The sequence below is a fragment of the Schistocerca cancellata genome, chromosome 1 (assembly GCF_023864275.1).
Source record: "Schistocerca cancellata isolate TAMUIC-IGC-003103 chromosome 1, iqSchCanc2.1, whole genome shotgun sequence".
NCBI classification, from domain to species: domain Eukaryota; kingdom Metazoa; phylum Arthropoda; class Insecta; order Orthoptera; family Acrididae; genus Schistocerca; species Schistocerca cancellata.
In genome coordinates this window covers 522,094,832-522,114,319 of record NC_064626.1, presented here as the reverse complement: position 1 = coordinate 522,114,319, position 19,488 = coordinate 522,094,832, and the positions used below count along the sequence as shown (strand labels likewise).

General features: G+C 42.3%; 1 protein-coding gene across 4 annotated transcripts in view; it reads right to left on the bottom strand.

The window, feature by feature from the left end:
- Positions 1–19,488, bottom strand: part of LOC126179193 (THO complex subunit 6) — a 47,948-nt gene that overhangs the window by 16,377 nt on the left and 12,083 nt on the right. For all 4 annotated transcript variants that reach the window (XR_007536679.1, XR_007536680.1, XR_007536681.1 and 1 more), the window contains exon 3: positions 15,262–15,432. Coding sequence is in view for 1 of the 4 variants with exons in the window: in XM_049924591.1 (XP_049780548.1) it covers positions 15,262–15,432 (171 nt within the window). In the remaining 3 variants the exon portion in view is untranslated. The remainder of the gene's footprint in view (positions 1–15,261; positions 15,433–19,488) is intronic.

Sequence of the window (19,488 nt, the reverse complement as noted above, 5' to 3'; positions counted from 1 at the left end):
CCGAATAGAATCATACCGACAACTGATGTAGCATATGAACAGGGCTCAGTTAAGAGGGTAGATTTCTCCAAATTTTACGGTGTTCACATTGATGACAACTTGAACTGGAAGAAGCATATTACTGAGCTTCTCAAACAACTAGGTTCAGCTTCTTTTGCTCTTCGTATAATCGATAGTCGTGGTAATAAACAGATCTGCCTCCTAATGTACTTTGCATATTTCCAGTCAATAATGTCTTATGGAATAGTTTTCTGGGGTAACTCACCACTTCGACATAAAGTACTGATTGCACAAAAGAAAGCAGTGAGAATAATTAGTGGTGTTCACCTTTTCAAGGAATTAGTATTTTAACTGCATCATCAGAGTACATATATTCACTAATGAAATTCGTTACAAATAATCCATCTCAATTTGGGAAGAACAGTGATGTTCATACGTACAACACTAGAGGGAAAAATGACCTTTCCTATCCATTATTGAAGCTGTCAGTTGCTCAAAAAGGAGTACATTATTCAGCAACAAAAATCTTTGATCATCTGCCCAACAACGTCAAGTGTCTGGCAGGTAGCAGATCAAGTTTTAAATGCTTTAAATCATTTCTTTTGGACAACTCCTTCCACTCCATGGACGAGTTTCTGTTTCAGAGATGGTAATAAAAAATTAAAAAACTAAAAATAAAAAAAAATTGTACCTCTAACTGTAGTTGCATGTGTAGAACTAAAAATTTCAGTAATATTAATATTAACACTATTCATGCATGTATATACACTCCTGGAAATGGAAAAAAGAACACATTGACACCGGTGTGTCAGACCCACCATACTTGCTCCGGACACTGCGAGAGGGCTGTACAAGCAATGATCACACGCACGGCACAGCGGACACACCAGGAACCGCGGTGTTGGCCGTCGAATGGCGCTAGCTGCGCAGCATTTGTGCACCGCCGCCGTCAGTGTCAGCCAGTTTGCCGTGGCATACGGAGCTCCATCGCAGTCTTTAACACTGGTAGCATGCCGCCACAGCGTGGACGTGAACCGTATGTGCAGTTGACGGACTTTGAGCGAGGGCGTATAGTGGGCATGCGGGAGGCCGGGTGGACGTACCGCCGAATTGCTCAACACGTGGGGCGTGAGGTCTCCACAGTACATCGATGTTGTCGCCAGTGGTTGGCGGAAGGTGCACGTGCCCGTCGACCTGGGACCGGACCGCAGCGACACACGGATGCACGCCAAGACCGTAGGATCCTATGCAGTGCCGTAGGGGACCGCACCGCCACTTCCCAGCAAATTAGGGACACTGTTGCTCCTGGGGTATCGGCGAGGACCATTCGCAACCGTCTCCATGAAGCTGGGCTACGGTCTCGCACACCGTTAGGCCGTCTTCCGCTCACGCCCCAACATCGTGCAGCCCGCCTCCAGTGGTGTCGCGACAGGCGTGAATGGAGGGACGAATGGAGACGTGTCGTCTTCAGCGATGAGAGTCGCTTCTGCCTTGGTGCCAATGATGGTCGTATGCGTGTTTGGCGCCGTGCAGGTGAGCGCCACAATCAGGACTGCATACGACCGAGGCACACAGGGCCAACACCCGGCATCATGGTGTGGGGAGCGATCTCCTACACTGGCCGTACACCACTGGTGATCGTCGAGGGGACACTGAATAGTGCACGGTACATCCAAACCGTCATCGAACCCATCATTCTACCATTCCTAGACCGGCAAGGGAACTTGCTGTTCCAACAGGACAATGCACGTCCGCATGTATCCCGTGCCACCCAACGTGCTCTAGAAGGTGTAAGTCAACTACCCTGGCCAGCAAGATCTCCGGATCTGTACCCCATTGAGCATGTTTGGGACTGGATGAAGCGTCGTCTCACGCGGTCTGCACGTCCAGCACAAACGCTGGTCCAACTGAGGCGCCAGGTGGAAATGGCATGGCAAGCCGTTCCACAGGACTACATCCAGCATCTCTATGATCGTCTCCATGGGAGAATAGCAGCCTGCATTGCTGCGAAAGGTGGATATACACTGTACTAGTGCCGACATTGTGCATGCTCTGTTGCCTGTGTCTATGTGCCTGTGGTTCTGTCAGTGTGATCATGTGATGTATCTGACCCCAGGAATGTGTCAATAAAGTTTCCCCTTCCTGGGACAATGAATTCACGGTGTTCTTATTTCAATTTCCAGGAGTGTATATCTTGTAATCTGACTTGTTCCACATCATATCGATAAAATAATCGGGAAAATGATCTACAGAACATGACATAACCAAAACTAGAAATTGCTCACAATCATGTCGGAAACCTTTTTACTTGTATTATCTGAGTACAAATAACAGCTCCACCAATGTGCTGCACTTTTATAGTTGCGCACACGATACTACAACCATCTGTACATGTGCACGTCACTATCCAATGACTCTTGTCAACTCAGTGCATGTTGATGTAAACATTAATGAGTGAACACTTTCAGTAATGAAACAATTTTTTTTTTCTAATTTATTTAGAAGGAACACTAGCAATTCTTGATTAACCTAAAACTGAGAATTCTACTGGATATTTCATTTAAAGACGCAATTATTATCCAGTTCAAACAAAATCACAGTATTTTTTTCTGTTTTGTTTTTGTTTTAGGGCACAAAAACAACTAGGATCATATGCACCTGTGTAAAAACAAACTGTAGAACATGAAGACACAGAAAGGAGTTAAAAACAACTACATGTCAATCCCAATCAGCGCCAAAGAAGACAGATAAAAACCGGGACATGAAGAAAAGTCTATAAAATACACCACAGAGAAACAGAGGGCCAGAACTAAAAATTAAATAGCCTCCGACATATTGCTATGACAGGCAAACAGTAAGCACAAACGTCGTTCGCTAAAACGGCCGATAACTCAGACGGCAAACTCAAACAAGGACATAAGAGATTAAAAAAGGGCACTCCGTCAGTAAATGGTGGACAATCAAAAGTTGAGCGTAACGTGCACAAAGTGATGGGGGAGCACCACCTAACAAATGGTGATGGCTAAAAAGATAGTCCCCAACACACAACCTAGTTAAAATGATCTCCTCCTGGAGAGAGAGAGCCAAGAGGAGGTCATCCAAGCCACTGGGAGAGGCTTAATAACCCAAAGCTTGTTCCCATGAAAGGAGGAGCAGTGGCGATGCCAAAGTGACACCACCAGCTGACAGACAGCAACACAGAGATCATTGGAGGGAAATAATAACTAACAGACTGAGGTATGAGGACTGCAGCAGTGACAGCAGCATCAGTGGCCTCATTTGCTGTCTGACCGATGTGACCAGGAACCTACATAAACATCACAGGGGCTCCATCAAGACTGAGCAAGTGACAGCTTTCCTGAACTCGTTGCACTAAGGGATGGACAGAGTACAGCACACAGAGGCTTTAAAGGGCACTGAGAGAATCTGAGCAGATGATGCAATTGAAAAGTCTGTGTCACCGGATGTACTGTGTGGCCTGATACAGGAGGAAGAGCTCTGCTGTAAATTCTGAGCAGTTTTCCAGAAGCCAAAACAGAAAACGTTGGCGTCAATAACAAAGGGACACTCAACACCAAGGTCAGTCCGAGAACCATCAGCATACACAAAGGTACTATCATAAAGTTCCATGTGAAGGTTGTGAAACTGATGGTGATAGAGCAAGGCTGGAGTAGTGTCGTTGGGAAGTGAATGAAGGTCAAGGTGCATACGGGCCACCACATGAAGCCAAGGTGGTGAAGGGTTCACACCCACTAGAAAAGCTGCAGGTAGCGTGAAGCAAAGCTGCCACAGCACATGAGCCAAAAGCAAACTCCATGAGGTAACAGAGAAGGAGGACATGCCCCATACTGGCATTCAAAGGAGTCATTGAAGGAGGCGGCATAGGATGGGTGGCCACACATGGCACACAAAGGGCATACGTATCTGCTGAGGAGAAAGTCACAGCTGTAGCACAGTGATAGTTCAGCAGCTTCTGCATACAGACTCTCATCTGGGCTAGCGTAAAACGTGGCAGTATCCAAACAGATGCCATGATGGTGGATAGTATTGAGACAGTGTAAGAGGGATGGACATGCAGCTGCATACACGAAACACCCATAGTCTGTTTTCAAACGGACTAGGAACTGGTACAAATGGAAGAGGGTGGTTCAATCTGCTCCCCAGGAAGTACCATTGAGGACACATAGGACACAGAGGGACCGCGTACAGCGAGCTGCCAGCTAAGACACGTGGAAGGATCAAGAAAGTTCCCTATTGAGCATGAGGGGCAGGAATTTTGTAGTTTCAATTAATGGAAGAGTAACAGCCCCGAGATGTAAAGATGGAGGAAGAAACCAATTGTGCCACCAGAAATTCATACAAACGGTTTTGTCAATGAAAAAACATAAGCCATTGTGATGCTCCATGGGTAAAGGCGATTGAGACATCACTGAAGATGCTGCTCAATGAACAGGTCCGTGCAGAACTGCAATAGATGGTAAATTCATCAATGAAAAGGTAGCTGCAGATACCCCGCAGGAGACAGGCCACTATAGGATTTTATTTATTTATCGTATGGCAACAACAACTAACATTGACAAGTACATAAAGGTTAATTTTACACGTATATCTAGGTAAGTATTTACATATACTTTAGTTTTACTTTTTGGCACAAACTGTATACACATTTTTAAATTGTGAAAATTACTTACTTAATATTACTGACTTCTTTGACTGATATAATTGCAAGTTAAAAAAGGCAGACACATTTAATCATAGTTCAATATCTAATGATTGAAGCCAACTAACAGCAGAAGGAGTAGCATTAATAAAGTCACTATATGGTCCAGGATACTTCTTCTGAGGACAGTCTCTAACAATATGTTGAACCGTTTATTCTTGGGCCCCACAATCAGGCTGGAGAATCTCAAAGTCGCCACTTGTGCATCACAGTGTTGCACCTGGCATGGCCATTTCTTATTTGTTCAGCCTTGTCCACTACCTTCTCTGCAGATGAAATTATCTAGTGTGACACCAAGGTATTTAGGCTGGAAATTATGTCTAACATTTTGTTGGCAGAAGCTGACATTCAACTGCTGGTTTGCAATTCTGTTGTTCAGATGGAATGCGCAGACTTCTGTCTTTACTGTATTTGGATGGAGTCTCCATGCTTTGTAGTATGTGTTGAGAGTTTCTAAGTCTCTAGATAATATAGCTTCTCCTTCCTCAAGTGTGCTGCTTTGTACAGTTATGGCAAGGTTGCCGGCATAGCAAAACTTTGCGCTAACAATGTCTGGCATGTCACTGGTGTACAGATTGATAAGTAGGGGTGCTACGACAGACCCTTTGGAGAGCCCATTTTTCAAGGTAAATGACTTGCTCTGTTTTTATCCAATGCTGACCTTGAAGTAGAGGTTGGTTAACATATTTCCCACAAGTGTCGTCAGTTTCTTACTTGGGACATGCATTTTTAACTTCAGCAGGAGTCAGTCCATTTGGCCACACAGTGCCATATGCTGCTGATAGATCAACAAAGGCCACTGATGTCTTTAGCCGCTATAGGATTAATGGCCATAGCAAAGAGGACAATGCTCAGGATGGAACCCTGAGGCACACCGTTTTCCTGGATAAAGGTGTTCAACAAAGCACAACCCAAACGTAACTTGAAAGCCCAGTCTTTTAAAAATTCCTCAAGGAAACTGGGTAGGCGACCACAGATGCCCCACATGTAGAGAGTATGGAGGATATCATTACTCCAGCAGGTGTCATAGGCCATTCCCAAATCGAAAAACATGGTCACAGTCTGGGATTTCTGCAGAAAACTACTCATAACGTGGGTGGACAAAGTGACGAGATGGACAATTGCAGAATGGCATGCTCGAAATCCACACTATGCAAAGGTTAGTAAATTGTGAGACTCAAGCCACCATACCAGCCGGGCATGAATCATACGTTCCAGCACCTTGCAAACGCAGATGATGAGAGAAATGGGGCGGTAGCTAGAAGGAAGATGTTTGTCCTGGGTATGACAGTGGCTTCATGCCAGTATCTGGTTCAAATGGCTATGAGCACTATGGGACTTAACTTTTGAGGTCATCAGTCCCCTAAAACTTAGAACTACTTAAACCTATCTAACCTGAGAACATCACACACACCCATGCCCGAGGCAGGATTCGAACCTGCGACCAGAGCGGTCGTGTGGTTCCAGACTGTAGCGCCTAGAACTGCTCGGCCACACCGGCCAGCCCAGTATCTGGGAAACGTGCCTTCTGCCCAAATGCAGTTGTACATATTAAGCAGAAAGTGCTTGCCCACAGAGAAGGTGCTGCAACATCTGAATGTGAACAACTTCTGGCCCTGGGGCAGAGGATAGGTATGAAGTGAGAGCATGATCTCGCTCATAGTAAAGGCAGCATTGTAGCACTCATGATTTTGAGAAGAGTAGGGTATCACCTGGGCCACCTCAACTCGCTTCCGATGGAGGAAGGCAGGGTGATAGCAGGAGGAGATCGAAATCTCTGAAAAAAATGACAGCCCAAGGTGTTCGAGATAGCAGTAGGGTCTGTTACTGTCAGGCCAGAAATTGGTGGACGGATCTTGGTCCCAGAGAGTTGTCGGAGGTTGGCCCACACAATGGAAGAAGGAGTGGACCTGTTAAAAGAACTAGTGAACAAAATTGAGCTAGCTTTATTGCTACCCTAAAGAACATGATGACACTGTGCATGCAACCATTTACAGTGAATGCAGTTTGACATCATAGCAAATGGTTAAAATGTGGAGAGCACATTCCTGTGTGCAAATTGCATCATGGCATGCCTCAGTCCACCAAAGGACCAGAACAGAGCATGGTAAAGAGGAAGGGCAAGGAATGAAATGTTCTAAGGCGGTAAGGGTAACATTTGTAAGATATTCCACCCGATCATTACAACTGGGGAAATGTTGTTCATCAAAGAGTGTCTGGGAGGAGTAAAGGCTTCAGTCGACATTAGTAAGCACCCATTTGGTTGTGCAAGTACATGGGGTAGGAGTCAGCAAATGGATACCACACGGGAAATGGTCACTCAAGTATGTGACAGAGAGATTGGTTCAAATGGCACTAACCACTATGGGACTTAACATCTGAGGTCATCAGTCCCCTAGACTTAGAACTACTTAAACCTAACTAACCTAAGGACATCACACACTTCCATTCCCAAGGCAGGATTTGAGCTCGCAATCGTAGCAGCAGCATGGTTCCGGACCGAAGCGCCTAGAACTGCTCGGCCACAGCGGCCAGCTGACAGAGAGAACAGACGACTCGAGACGATGAGCAAGCTGGGCAGTGCAGAAGGATAAATCCAAATGAGAATAGGTGTGCATGGAGTCTGAAAGGAACGTGAGTGCTCCTGTGTTACAGAAGAAGAGGTTATTTTGATTAGAAAGCTCAGCCAAAAGGGCACCTCTCAGACAGGTTCTGGGATGGTGCACTTTAAAGCAGCAAAAGGGGTGAGGTAGCTGCACAATAATCTGAAGGAAGTCTTCCTTGGTGGCACTGAGTGATGGAGGGATTATAACAGCTCAAAGAGAAAAGGTCAAGGTCAAAATGAACCGGGAAAAATGCGAGAGCTCAAAGCAACCGTGATGACGCAATTTTGTTTTCTGAAGGCAGAGAACAAGTGGACACTGCAATTCTAAGAGCAGCCGTAAATCCTCTTTGTTGCATAGAAGGCTGCAAATGTTCCATTGGAGGAGAGTCATGATGAGGATAAAATGAAGGGTTGTCACCTCGGCAGCTGCCAAGTGCCAGCCTTCTTGCCAAGTGCCAGCCTTCTAAAGATTTGCTGGTACAGGGCACAGAGGCAAGAGGATACTGCTCCATGAGGTCTAAGGGTGTCGGCATTCTCCTTCTGTCCACCTGCGAGTCCAGGGCAGAAAAATTGTTGGTGGTGCACACTGGTGACATGGCGGTTGGCCAGGCGAGGTTATCACGTGGTGACACTGACAAAGAGAATCTTCAAGACAATGAAGGAGAAGACCTTTTGCCTTTGACTTCTTTGAGCCTTTCCACTTGGCAGAGGAAGATTCAGATATTGGTCGGCTCGAGGGACATAGAAGTCTTCACGGGAGTACTTCTTCCGTCCTTACCGGTATGCCGGTTGTGTAGCTGGTGACTTCACCCCATGAGGCGAAAGTTTGGTGACGTCTTGCACAGCTGGAGAAGGAGACGGGGACACTACCACATCGCCAGGCAATTTCACAACACAACTGCGGTGCTAAATTTGAGGTTCCATGTCTGCATGGTCAAGTCCTCCATGGAACGAGATATAGCAAGAACAGTACTGTAGGTGACAGATGGTAGAATGGAGGGTTTCTGACAGCCAACAACTTGTGAGCAACCAGGTAAAGCACTTTTTCTTTCACCCAGATCCAGTGGGCAGCCCTCTCATCGAGATACATGGGACAATAATGGGATGAGGCAGCACGGTCGCCATAGCAGTTGATGCAGTGGGGATAAGGAGGCAGACAATCGCCCTCATGAGCATCCCTCCACATGTCACACATTTGGCTGGGTGTTGACAGGACTCTCGAGTGTGGTTGTAATGAGGACTGGTAGCAGCACATCGAGTTCAGAATATACAGTCTGACTGTGATAACTTCATAACCTGCTTTGATCTTTGGTGGAAGAACCACTCTATCAAAATTGAGAAATAGTGTGTGTGTGAGTACTAAGGAGCTACCTACTTGTTTCATAACCTGATGGATGGCAATGACACCCTGATCAGAGAGGTACATTTGGATTTCTGCCTCAATCAGACCATTGAGCAATCCAGTGCAAATAACACAACGGGAACAATTCAGCATTCAATGGACCTCGTATCCAAAACAGCGACATTGCTTTACTTCTTAAAAGTATTTTATGATCCAGCTTACATTTCTCACTGCATTCTGTAGTATGTGCAGTCCTACACAATTAGTTGAAGACACACTGTCAAGAACATGTATAATCCAGATTTCATTAACATATGTTATATGTAGGAAATTATACATGACATTTTGTAGGAATCCAAGAATAAAGACCAAAATTTACAGTATGAATGGAATGGCATGGAAATCAGTTGTCTGATGAGTACAAGATAATAGGCAGAAGGAAGAACACTCCAAAGAGATTCTTGGTGGTGACGTGAGGCGGGACGAAATACTGTCACTTTAAACAGAAGAACTGCAGGCTATTGAGGCTACAGAAGTACAAAGAATCTTCTAAAGTTTGAAAAACTGTAAGGTATCTGAAAGTGATAAGACTACAGCAGAGCCTACGAAGAGAGGAGGAAGTAGTACATTTCATTTCATAAAAGAAGTGCTAAAGTAAAAACGCCCAGAAATATGAAACTTGCAGTTATCTAGCCAACATTTAAGAAGCTGATAAAATCTGCTGTTCCAATTACAGAGAGATTACTCTCTGCAGGCAAAATACAAAATTCCATTTGGAGCTTTGAATATTAAGATATTTAAAATACAACATCCCAGTTGGATCTTTAAATCATGCAAATGAGGTATTGGGAGAGTACCAGCATGGTTTAGGGCTCACAGATCTAAAACAGGTCAGATATTCAGACTGAGACATATACAAACAAGCATATCAATACAATATTGACCTCTGCAATATCTACATGCAATTTCAGACAAGCCTTTAGTAATATTAAATGGGAATAATATTAAATAACATTGGTGACTGGGCTTACCAGACCAATATGAAGAACTCATTATTAAAGCAACCTCGAACGGTTCCAAGGCAATAGAGTAAATGAGTAAGCCCTCAATTCTCTAAAAAGTCGAATTCCATGTATAAAAGCTTAAAACCTCTGATTACACTTTAACATGAGTTAATGTGTTAACCATTCAATGTTAAGCATACAAGCGAGAAAAAGTTTAGAAAAGATTTGAACCTACGAGGGAAGACCCACAAGTAACGGGCTGCGGTGGGGAAGAAGAGTGGGGGAACCCATTGTTCAACCAGATTCCCACTACCGTCACGCCACTTCAGTCGGTGTGTGAAGCTGTGTCGCAGTGGGTGCCGGTTCACCCGTGAGAGTTTTTTTAGTAAAATAACTTTTTCCATTTTGGTAAAAACGTGATGGCAGATCGTTGAGAGCAATGCGCAGCTACGAAATTTTGTTTCCTGTTGGGGAAATCAGCCACAGAAATTACTGCAATGTTTAAGACTGCTTCTGGGGATGCTGCCCTAAGTAAAATCACGTCGGGTCTATGAGTGGTTTCCACATTTTAAAAATGGAGAAAAGTCAGCTGAAGACAACCTTGTTCAGGACACCCCTCAATGTCAAGAAGTGACAAAAACATCAACAAAATCAATGCCCTCAGTCATGAAGACTGTCGCCAAACTGTTGATCAACTCCGTGAGATGTCTGGAATATCACGTAGTTCAATTCAGAGGATTTTATCTTAAGAGTTGCAAATGAGAAGAATTGCAGCCAAATTTGTCCCTTGCCTCCTCAGAGATGAGGAAAGGAAGTGTCAACATGTTTGGAGTTTCAAAATCAGCTCAAAGATGACCTTGAATTTTTTTTCCAAGGTAATTACTGGTGATGAATCGTAGTGCTATGGATACGACACCAAAACAAAGCAGCAATAATGCCAGTGGGAGACAAGTGACTCTCCTCGTCCCAAAAAAGCTCGCCGAGTGAAGTCAAACATCAAGACAATGCTCATTTGTTTTTTTGATTTCAGAGGTGTTGTGCACGTGGAGTTCATCAGCCAAGAGTTCTAATTAGAGGCTCTGAAAAGACTGAGGGAGAGTATCCGAAAGAAAAGGGCCGATCTCTGGCACGTAGGCAACTGGTTCTTCCATCGTGACAATGCGCTGGCCCACACCGCCCTCTCCATAAAGCAGTTTTTGACCAAAAATGGCATGACGCCAATTGTCCACCACCCCTGCCCCCATCCCCCCACTCATCCTGTGATTCCTCTTTGTTCCCCAAACTCAAAAGGGACATGAAAGGAAAGTGTTTTGCTACTGTGGAGGAGGTAAAACAAAAATCACTGGAAGGCAAAAGAACATCCAATATGTGAATTTAAAAACTGTTTTCAACAACAGAAGGATTGTTCGAAGAAGTATGTTGTGGTCAATGGAAAGTACTTTGAAGATGATTAAAATCTGGGGTAAAAATATTGAGAAATAAAGATGTTATGACAATTCCCCCCCCCCCCCCCCTCAAACATTTGGGGGGGGGGGGGGTGGAGTCTCCCCCTCGTATGTGCAAAGTTTGTTGGATCACTAAGTGCCCTCATTATCAAATACTTGATGAATATAGTTTGAGTATTTACACAGTGTGAGGTACACTGCTTCAAAACATATACACAGTTTCTAACTCTAATATTTGTCTTACTGTGTCAAACCTTTAACTACTTAAGGAATAGTTTATAACGGCACATTAAAATTTTTAAAATCAGTCCTAATTATATGAAACTAGCAACCAGACCGGCTTCAAATCGGTGTCATTAAGTATCTACAGTCAGATGACTGTGGGACAAGGCACAGAGTTATTAAAAAACTTCGAAGAACAACATTAAGTAACTAACTACCATCACTTTCATATAATTTATGTGATTTAAGCAGCGCACAGCAGATAAAGTTGTCTGGAGGCATGAATGTTGTGTGTTACATACTGAATTGGCATTAGGAGTGACATCTCATGACAGCAATCAAAGCACATCACAATATCAGTAATACGTTTATAAACAATGTAAATACTGTATGCGAATCGTGGGTGTATGTGCTTGTGATTGACGCAATATGTATCGGATGCTGGCTGAGGTGGAACAAATTTAATAAGTAACACAAACGATGTACATGCTTAGCTTGATTAGTACGCACTGTGATACACTATAGAGACTCATTGCCGCAATTCTTTGTCGTGGCCTCTTTATGGCAGACTTCCTTGCCACACCATGAAAAGAATCGAGTTGACATCTAGGTTTAATTCAAGGAAGGCAGAAAGCTGAAAGAACATACTCTATGAAAATGAAACAAAATTACTTAAAGCACTAAAATTAAAACACCACATAGTTTGGATTCACATTTTTTCACTGTGTAATTGTTCTCAAATGATTGTAGGGAAACTCTGGGTTAAAACTATTTTATTATTTCTAATAGTAAATCTCTAATCATCACCTGATGATGAGGTTATTGATTTTCATTACTGGTCATATTTATTATGATACTTCAAAGTTAAGTAGCTCACTGCCTGTTTTTTTGAAGAATTTGTAGTGAATTAAGAGTACAAGTTATGACTGCTAAGATGAGGGAAGACAAAATGGCAGCCTGAAATTGTCGTCATATTTCGAAATGCATGTCTCCACATCACTGAGAGGTGAATGCTATGTTAAAAGTCAAGAGTTTCCAGATTTGAATCTTGCAATGATATAATGTTTTAATCTGCCAGGAAATTTCAAATCAGCACATACTCAGAGTAACCACACACACACATACTGCCAATTCACTGCCGCATGAATCATAATCATGTGTAATGGCGAGGTGCAAGACCTGCCTGATATATCCAAACAGCACAACCTACTCCCGTCCCATCACAGGTTTATCTTATCCGACAAGATGCATGATCACCTTGCAAATAGATGTGTCACATACCAGCTCTGTCGCAATATCTACAAAAAATTTTATGTAGGCACAACAAACTGTCCACTCAAATGCCTGGAAGCCACCAAACTGTGGCCACGACGAAAACTGAGTACCCAGAGATGGAATACACTACAGAGCACATGATTTTCCATTTCAATGTCTACTTCAGAAACCTGTGCTGTCTGTATCCCAAAACCAACTTCTCTTCATTAAGAAGACAGAAATTTTTCTTGCAATGCATCCTTCAATCCCATAATCCTCACAGCCTCGATCTCAATTAATTTCTACTCCATAACCTGAATTACAGATGTCCTAAGCTCCTCCAAGTCAGTGAGCTGCTCACAACTCTGCCACCTGCAGCCAGAATGAGCTCACCAGTGACACACTCCTATTCCATGCACTTGCTGTTTCTCCCTCCCAGCCATCAGCCACGCTTCCCACCCACTCACTGCCTCCTCTCTGTCCTCACCCACTAAATCCAACATAACCCACATAATGCAGTCAGCCTGGACAATTTAGCTGTGCACCTGCTTGTGTGTGCTATAGATCTGAAGGTGGATTCGTCCGAGAGCTAGTGATGTTCTCAGCCACATTTATGCACATATTGACAACTCAGCATCTAAACTATTCAATGAGTTGTTGCATTTACGATTTATATTATGGATGGATTTTTCCTTTTTACAAAAAACAGAACCATAGGAACAGTGACAAACATATTCCGTCAATGAAGAATCATTTCTTTTACATCCTAAATATTGTCTGTTGCCTTTGATGGCTCTTCACTATCTTAGGAACTGTATCAATAATATTTCTTGCTTGCTTTCCAGACACCTCAAGTTCCTTCTACGGCTATAATTGGCTCAATAAAAATACTAACAACATTCAGCTGCTTCACTTTCTTTAACCAGTATGCCTCCTAGGGATGGCAGTTACTGATGAAACAACCAATTTTCAGTTATATCGGTTTTTTCCCACACCAGTTTAACCCGACTGTTGAAACCACTCAAAATAAATGGTTCCTGAAATAACTAATTTTCAGTTTCTTATCCCTATTATTTCCTGTAATAAAAACACAAATCAAAAAGAGATTTAAAAATTGTAACTCTCTCAGTTTCAAGACACCTAGAATCGAAATATTAAATATAAAATAAAACAATATACACTGTTTGCTGCTTTTCTTGAAAAGTGATATGTGGTTGAATATTACAAAAAATCACAAGTATTCTCCTATTGATTCTAATTTTTTGAAACTCTGCTCAAAAATCATGTTTTAATCAGTGAAAACAGAGGTTGAAAACCTTGGTTTTTTTGTAATATAATTGCATATGCCAGTCGACTGGCATAAAAGTTTACTGAGTATATCACATCACATTATAATTCAAAAAAGTATTCTGGAGAAACCAATGTTTCGGCCAGGGTTACAGTAGTCTTCTTCTGGGTCTGCTGAGGATCCAGACCCAGTAGACCCACAAGAAGGCCACTGTAACTGTGGCTGAAACATTGGTTTCTCCAGTATAGTTTTTTTACATTATGATGCGGTACAATGACTTCTATGTCATCTGTTTTTTGTCTTAATTTGCCCTTTTTCAAGGGCTACAAGCACATAATGGCATATTATGTAGGCACAGGCAGCTGATCAGCTACTTTCTATTTTTATTGTACACTATGAATTAATTGTTGTTAAGTTTTTAATTTATTACTGTTACCATAATATCTTTCCTATTTTATAGTTTCATAGAAGTGGCAGACAAATCTTTAATCTTTTAAAGCAAATGAAACATTGTACTTCATTGTCATGTCATATTTTAAAAATATTTTCAGACTAAGGTTGGTGCGATTCTGAATGGATATACAGCAGCAACAGTGAGAAACTACCATACAGATCAGGTGGGAGCAAGTCTTGCACTCTCGCCGTACACATGTACCTTAAGCCATGACTCAATGCAATAGGGACATTATCGTCTTAGCAATGCTGTTCCAATTCTTATGTACCATTCTTGTGGCTCATTCCTGTTGCCATTTTTATTGTGGCACTGATCACTTTTTCCATTTTCTATAATAATGCAATATTTCAAAGCAATGTAAAATTTGTGGATAAAAATTTCTCCTTTTTCAAAAAAGGTTTACTTAAGAATAAAAAAATTTAGTGCTGCTGCTATGGCTAATTGATATTTCAGTTTTTTTGCTTCATTACTAGTAAAAAATAAAAAACACCTGTACAACCGAGACCAAACAAATATTGAAAAATATCAGTTATTCAGAAATAAAATAACAGTATCAGTTTTAACTGGTAGGTTTCTCCCAAGAAATATTATCAAGCATTAGGATCATTACTGACAGTCATAGAAATCTAATGTTTCAAAGCATCTAACTTATCTGTAATTTCCATATCTGCTGTAACCTCAGTTTTCAGTTTATCCATAAGGAGACATTGCAAAAACACTGTGTACAACAAGAGAATGAAAAATAACATCAATAAATTCATTTATATTAGATGTACTAAAAAGAAAGCCGTAGTCTTGGTACTGCTCTCCCTCTTTAATTAGCCTTTCCTGAAACCTCAAGACATATAACAACAAATTACACTTAGAAGCACAACTAAGAAAGTCCAACATTTTTTTCGTACATCCAAATTTTCAAACAGAACTTACGAGCAGCTTTGTACTGAATGAATATAATCTTCATGTCCTTCCAGCGTTCTAACAAGCCTCCCATCTTCTATAGCGAAAATATGAACTTTGTTGTCACCACAACCAGCATATATATATCCAGGCTCCTCTTTAAAATCTAAAGAATTTACATCTGCTTTTTCCAGAATGTCCCTAAAACAGAAGTTATAGCACTAAGTTAAAATTATACGAAAAAAAAGTATCAGTTTAAACATTGACACTTCACATAAAGCACAAGACCCTTGACAGGTCCAATCAAGATGGCTATCAGAGTATCTCTGCTAGTATAAGCAGATAAGCAATTGTTAGTATCCCAATTAAGACAATAAATTGACATCATTTAGTTCCAGTATTATGGAGACAGAAGGATTATGCATAAAATTTAAACAGACTGTAAATGAAGCTCTGGACAAATATGTGCCAACTACGTGGATTAAGGACGAAATTCAGAAAACGCTGAGGAAGCAAAGGCTAATGTCAGCAGAGATTCATGCGTATATAAAAAGATCGACATGTGAAGCACAAGACTATTACCACTGTCACACCTCAGCAAAAACTCTTGCCAAAAAACTTTTAGAAAATTTTGGACCTACATAAAAACTCTATGTGGCTCTAAGGCTCCTATTCACTCACAGCATGACAGCAGAAATTTGCAAAAGAAAGACACAGTTTTAAATTTCACTTTTAAGAAACCGTTCACGCAGAAGAATCTTACAAACATACCATCGTCTGACCATCGCACAGACTCCTATACAGGGGACATAGTAACAGGCATCCCTAGCATAGAGAAACAACTTAAAATGTTGAAAACAAGTAACATCCCAGGTCTGGAAGGAAACCGATTTCAGTTTTATAAAGACTACTCTGCGGCTTTGGCCCCTTATTTAACTTGCATTTATCTTGAGTATATTGTCCAGTGCAAACTCCTAAGTGACTGGAAAATACACAGTTGACTCCTGTATATACAATGAAGCGCCAAGGAAACTGGTATAGGCATGTGTACTCAAATACACAGATATGTAAACAGGGAGCAGATGGCACTGCAGTCGGCAACACCTATATAAGACAACAATTGTCTGGAGCAGTTCTTAAATTGGTTGCTGTTGCTACAATGGTAGGTTATCAAGATTTAAGTGAGTTTGAACGTGGTGTTATTGTCAGCACACGAGCGATGGGACACAGCATCTCTGAGGTAGCTAGAAGTGGGGATTTTCCTGAACGACCATTCCACAAGTGTACAGTGAATACCAGGAATTCGATAAAACAGCAAATTCCCGACATCAAGATGGAAAAAGATCCTGCAAGAACAGGACCAACAACGACTTCAAGAGAATCGTTCAACGTGACAGAAGTGCAACCCACCCACAACTGCTGCAGATTTCAATGCTGGGCCATCAACTGGTGTCAGCATGCAAACAATTCAACGAAACATCACCTATATGGGCTTTCAAAGCTAAAGGGCCACTTGTGTACCCTTGATGACTGCACAACACAAAGCTTTATGCCTCAACACCGGCACTGGAAACATGTTGCTTGATCAGATGAGTCTCGTTTCAATTTGTATGGGGTGGATGGATGTGTACAGGTATGGAGACAACCTCATGAATCCATGGACTCTGCATGTCAGCAGGGGACTGTTCAAGCTGTAGAGGCTTTGTAATGGTGTTGGGCGTGTGCAGTCGGAGTGATATGGGAACCCTTGATATGTCTAGAATGACTCTTGACAGGTGACACATACATAAATATGCATCCATTCATGTCCATTGTGTATTCCGACAGACTTGGGCAATTCCAGCAGGACAATGTGACACCCCACACGTCCAGAATTGCTACAAAGTGGCTACAGGAACACTTCCGCTGGCCACCGAACTCCCCAGACATGAACATTTTTGAGCATATCTGGGATGTCTTGCAATGTGCTGTTCAGAAGAGATTTCCAGCCCCTTGTACTCTTACGGATTTATGGACAGCCCTGCAGGATTCATTGTGTCAAGTTTCTCCAGCACTATTTCAGACATCAGTCAAGTCCATGCCTCGTTGTGTTGTGACACTTCTGCATGTTTGCAGGGGCCCTACACGATATTAGGCTTCTTTGCCTCTTCAGTGTATGTTGTTGTTGTTGTGGTCTTCAGTCCTGAGACTGGTTTGATGCAACTCTCCATGCTTCCATGCTACTCCATCCTATGCAGCAAGCTTCTTCATCTCCCAGTACCTACTGCAACCTACATCCTTCTGAATCTGCTTAGTGTATTCATCTCTTGGTCTCCCTCTACAATTTTTACCCTCCACGCTGCCCTCCAATACTAAATTGGTGATCCCTTGATGGCTCAGAACATGTCCTACCAACCGATCCCTTCTTCTAGTCAAATAGTGCCCCAAACTCCTCTTCTCCCCAATTCTATTCAATATCTCCTTGTTAGTTATGTGATCTACCCATCAAATCTTCAGCATTCTTCTTTAGCACCTCATTTTGAAAGCTTCTATTCTCTTCTTGTCCAAACTATTTATCGTCCACGTTTCACTTCCATACATGGCTACACTCCATACAAATACTTTCAGAAACGACTTCCTGACACTTAAATCTATACTCGATGTTAACAAATTTCTCTTCTTCAGAAACACTTTCCTTGCCATTGCCAGTCTACATTTTATATCCTCTCTACTTCGACCATCATCAGTTATTTTGCTCCCCAAATAGCAAAACTCCTTTACTACTTTAAGTGCTCATTTCCTAATCTAATTCCCTAAGCATCACCCGAATTAATTCGACTACATTCCATTAGGCTCATTTTGCTTTTGTTGATGTTCATCTTATATCCTCCTTTCAAGACACTGTCCATTCCGTTCAACTGCTCTTCCAAGTCCTTTGCTGTCTCTGACAGAATTACAATGTCATCGGCGAACCTCAAAGTTTTTATTTCTTCTCCATGGATTTTAATACCTACTCCGAATTTTTCTTTTGTTTCCTTTGCTGCTTGCTCAATATACAGATTGAATAACATCGGGGAGAGGCTACAACCCTGTCTCACTCCCTTCCAAACCACTGCTTCCCTTTCATGCACCTTTAGTCTTATAACTGCCATCTGGTTTCTGTACAAATTGTAAATAGCCTTTTGCCCCCTGTATTTTACCCCTGCCACCTTCAGAATTTGAAAGAGAGTATTCCAGTCAACATTGTCAAAAGCTTTCTCTAAGTCTACAGAGGCTGGATATGTAGGTTTGCCTTTCCTTAATTATCTTCTACGATAAATCGTAGGGTCTTCAGTGCATAATCAGTGAAAAAAACGGACCTCAAAATTACGGGCCAATTCCTTAACATCGGTTTACTGTAGAATTCTTGAACATATTCTCAGTTCGAATGAGATAAATTTCCTGGAGACGGAAAAGCTTCTGTCCACAAATGTGCAAAGTTTTAAAAAGCGCCACCCAAGCAAAACTCAGCTTGCCCTGTCTCACATATCGTGTGAATTATGTACACACATCAAAAAATTTTGCATAACCTCAGTTTCGATAGTTCCGGAACCTGTACAGAAAATTGGAATAGAGATCAACATTATCATTCTGCCCTTTTTTACTGCACATGAAAACCACACATTGCATGTTGTACCACCATACAGCGAGACCTTTACAGGTGGTGGTCCAAATTGCTGTACACACCAGTACCTCTAATACCCTGTAGCATGTCCTCTTGCATTGATGCATGCCTCTATTCGTCATGGCGTACCATCCACAAGTTCATCAAGGCACTGTTGGTCCAGATTGTCCCACTCCTCAACGGTGATTCGGCGTAGATCCTTCAGAGAGGTTGGTGGGCCATGTCGTCCATAAACTGCCCTTTTCAATCTATCCCAGGTGATGTGTTGGCAAATGTGCCAACACCTTGTAGACAGAGGAGGCTGAAATGCATGCTATCTAACGCAGACGAGCGTGAATTCTGGAACAGGATAAGTTGTGAATGCTAATAAAGAATAGGACGTAGTTGAGGTAATACTTAATTTATCCTTGACGATACAAATGAGACTTTAAGTACAGGCACTGTAAGGCTAATGGCGCCTTGCTAGGTCGTAGCCATGGACTTAGCTGAAGGCTATTCTAACTGTCTCTCGGCAAATGAGAGAAAGGCTTCGTCAGTGTAGTCGCTAGCAAAGTCGTCGTACAACTGGGGCGAGTGCTAGTCCGCCTCTCTAGACCTGCCATGTGGTGGCGCTA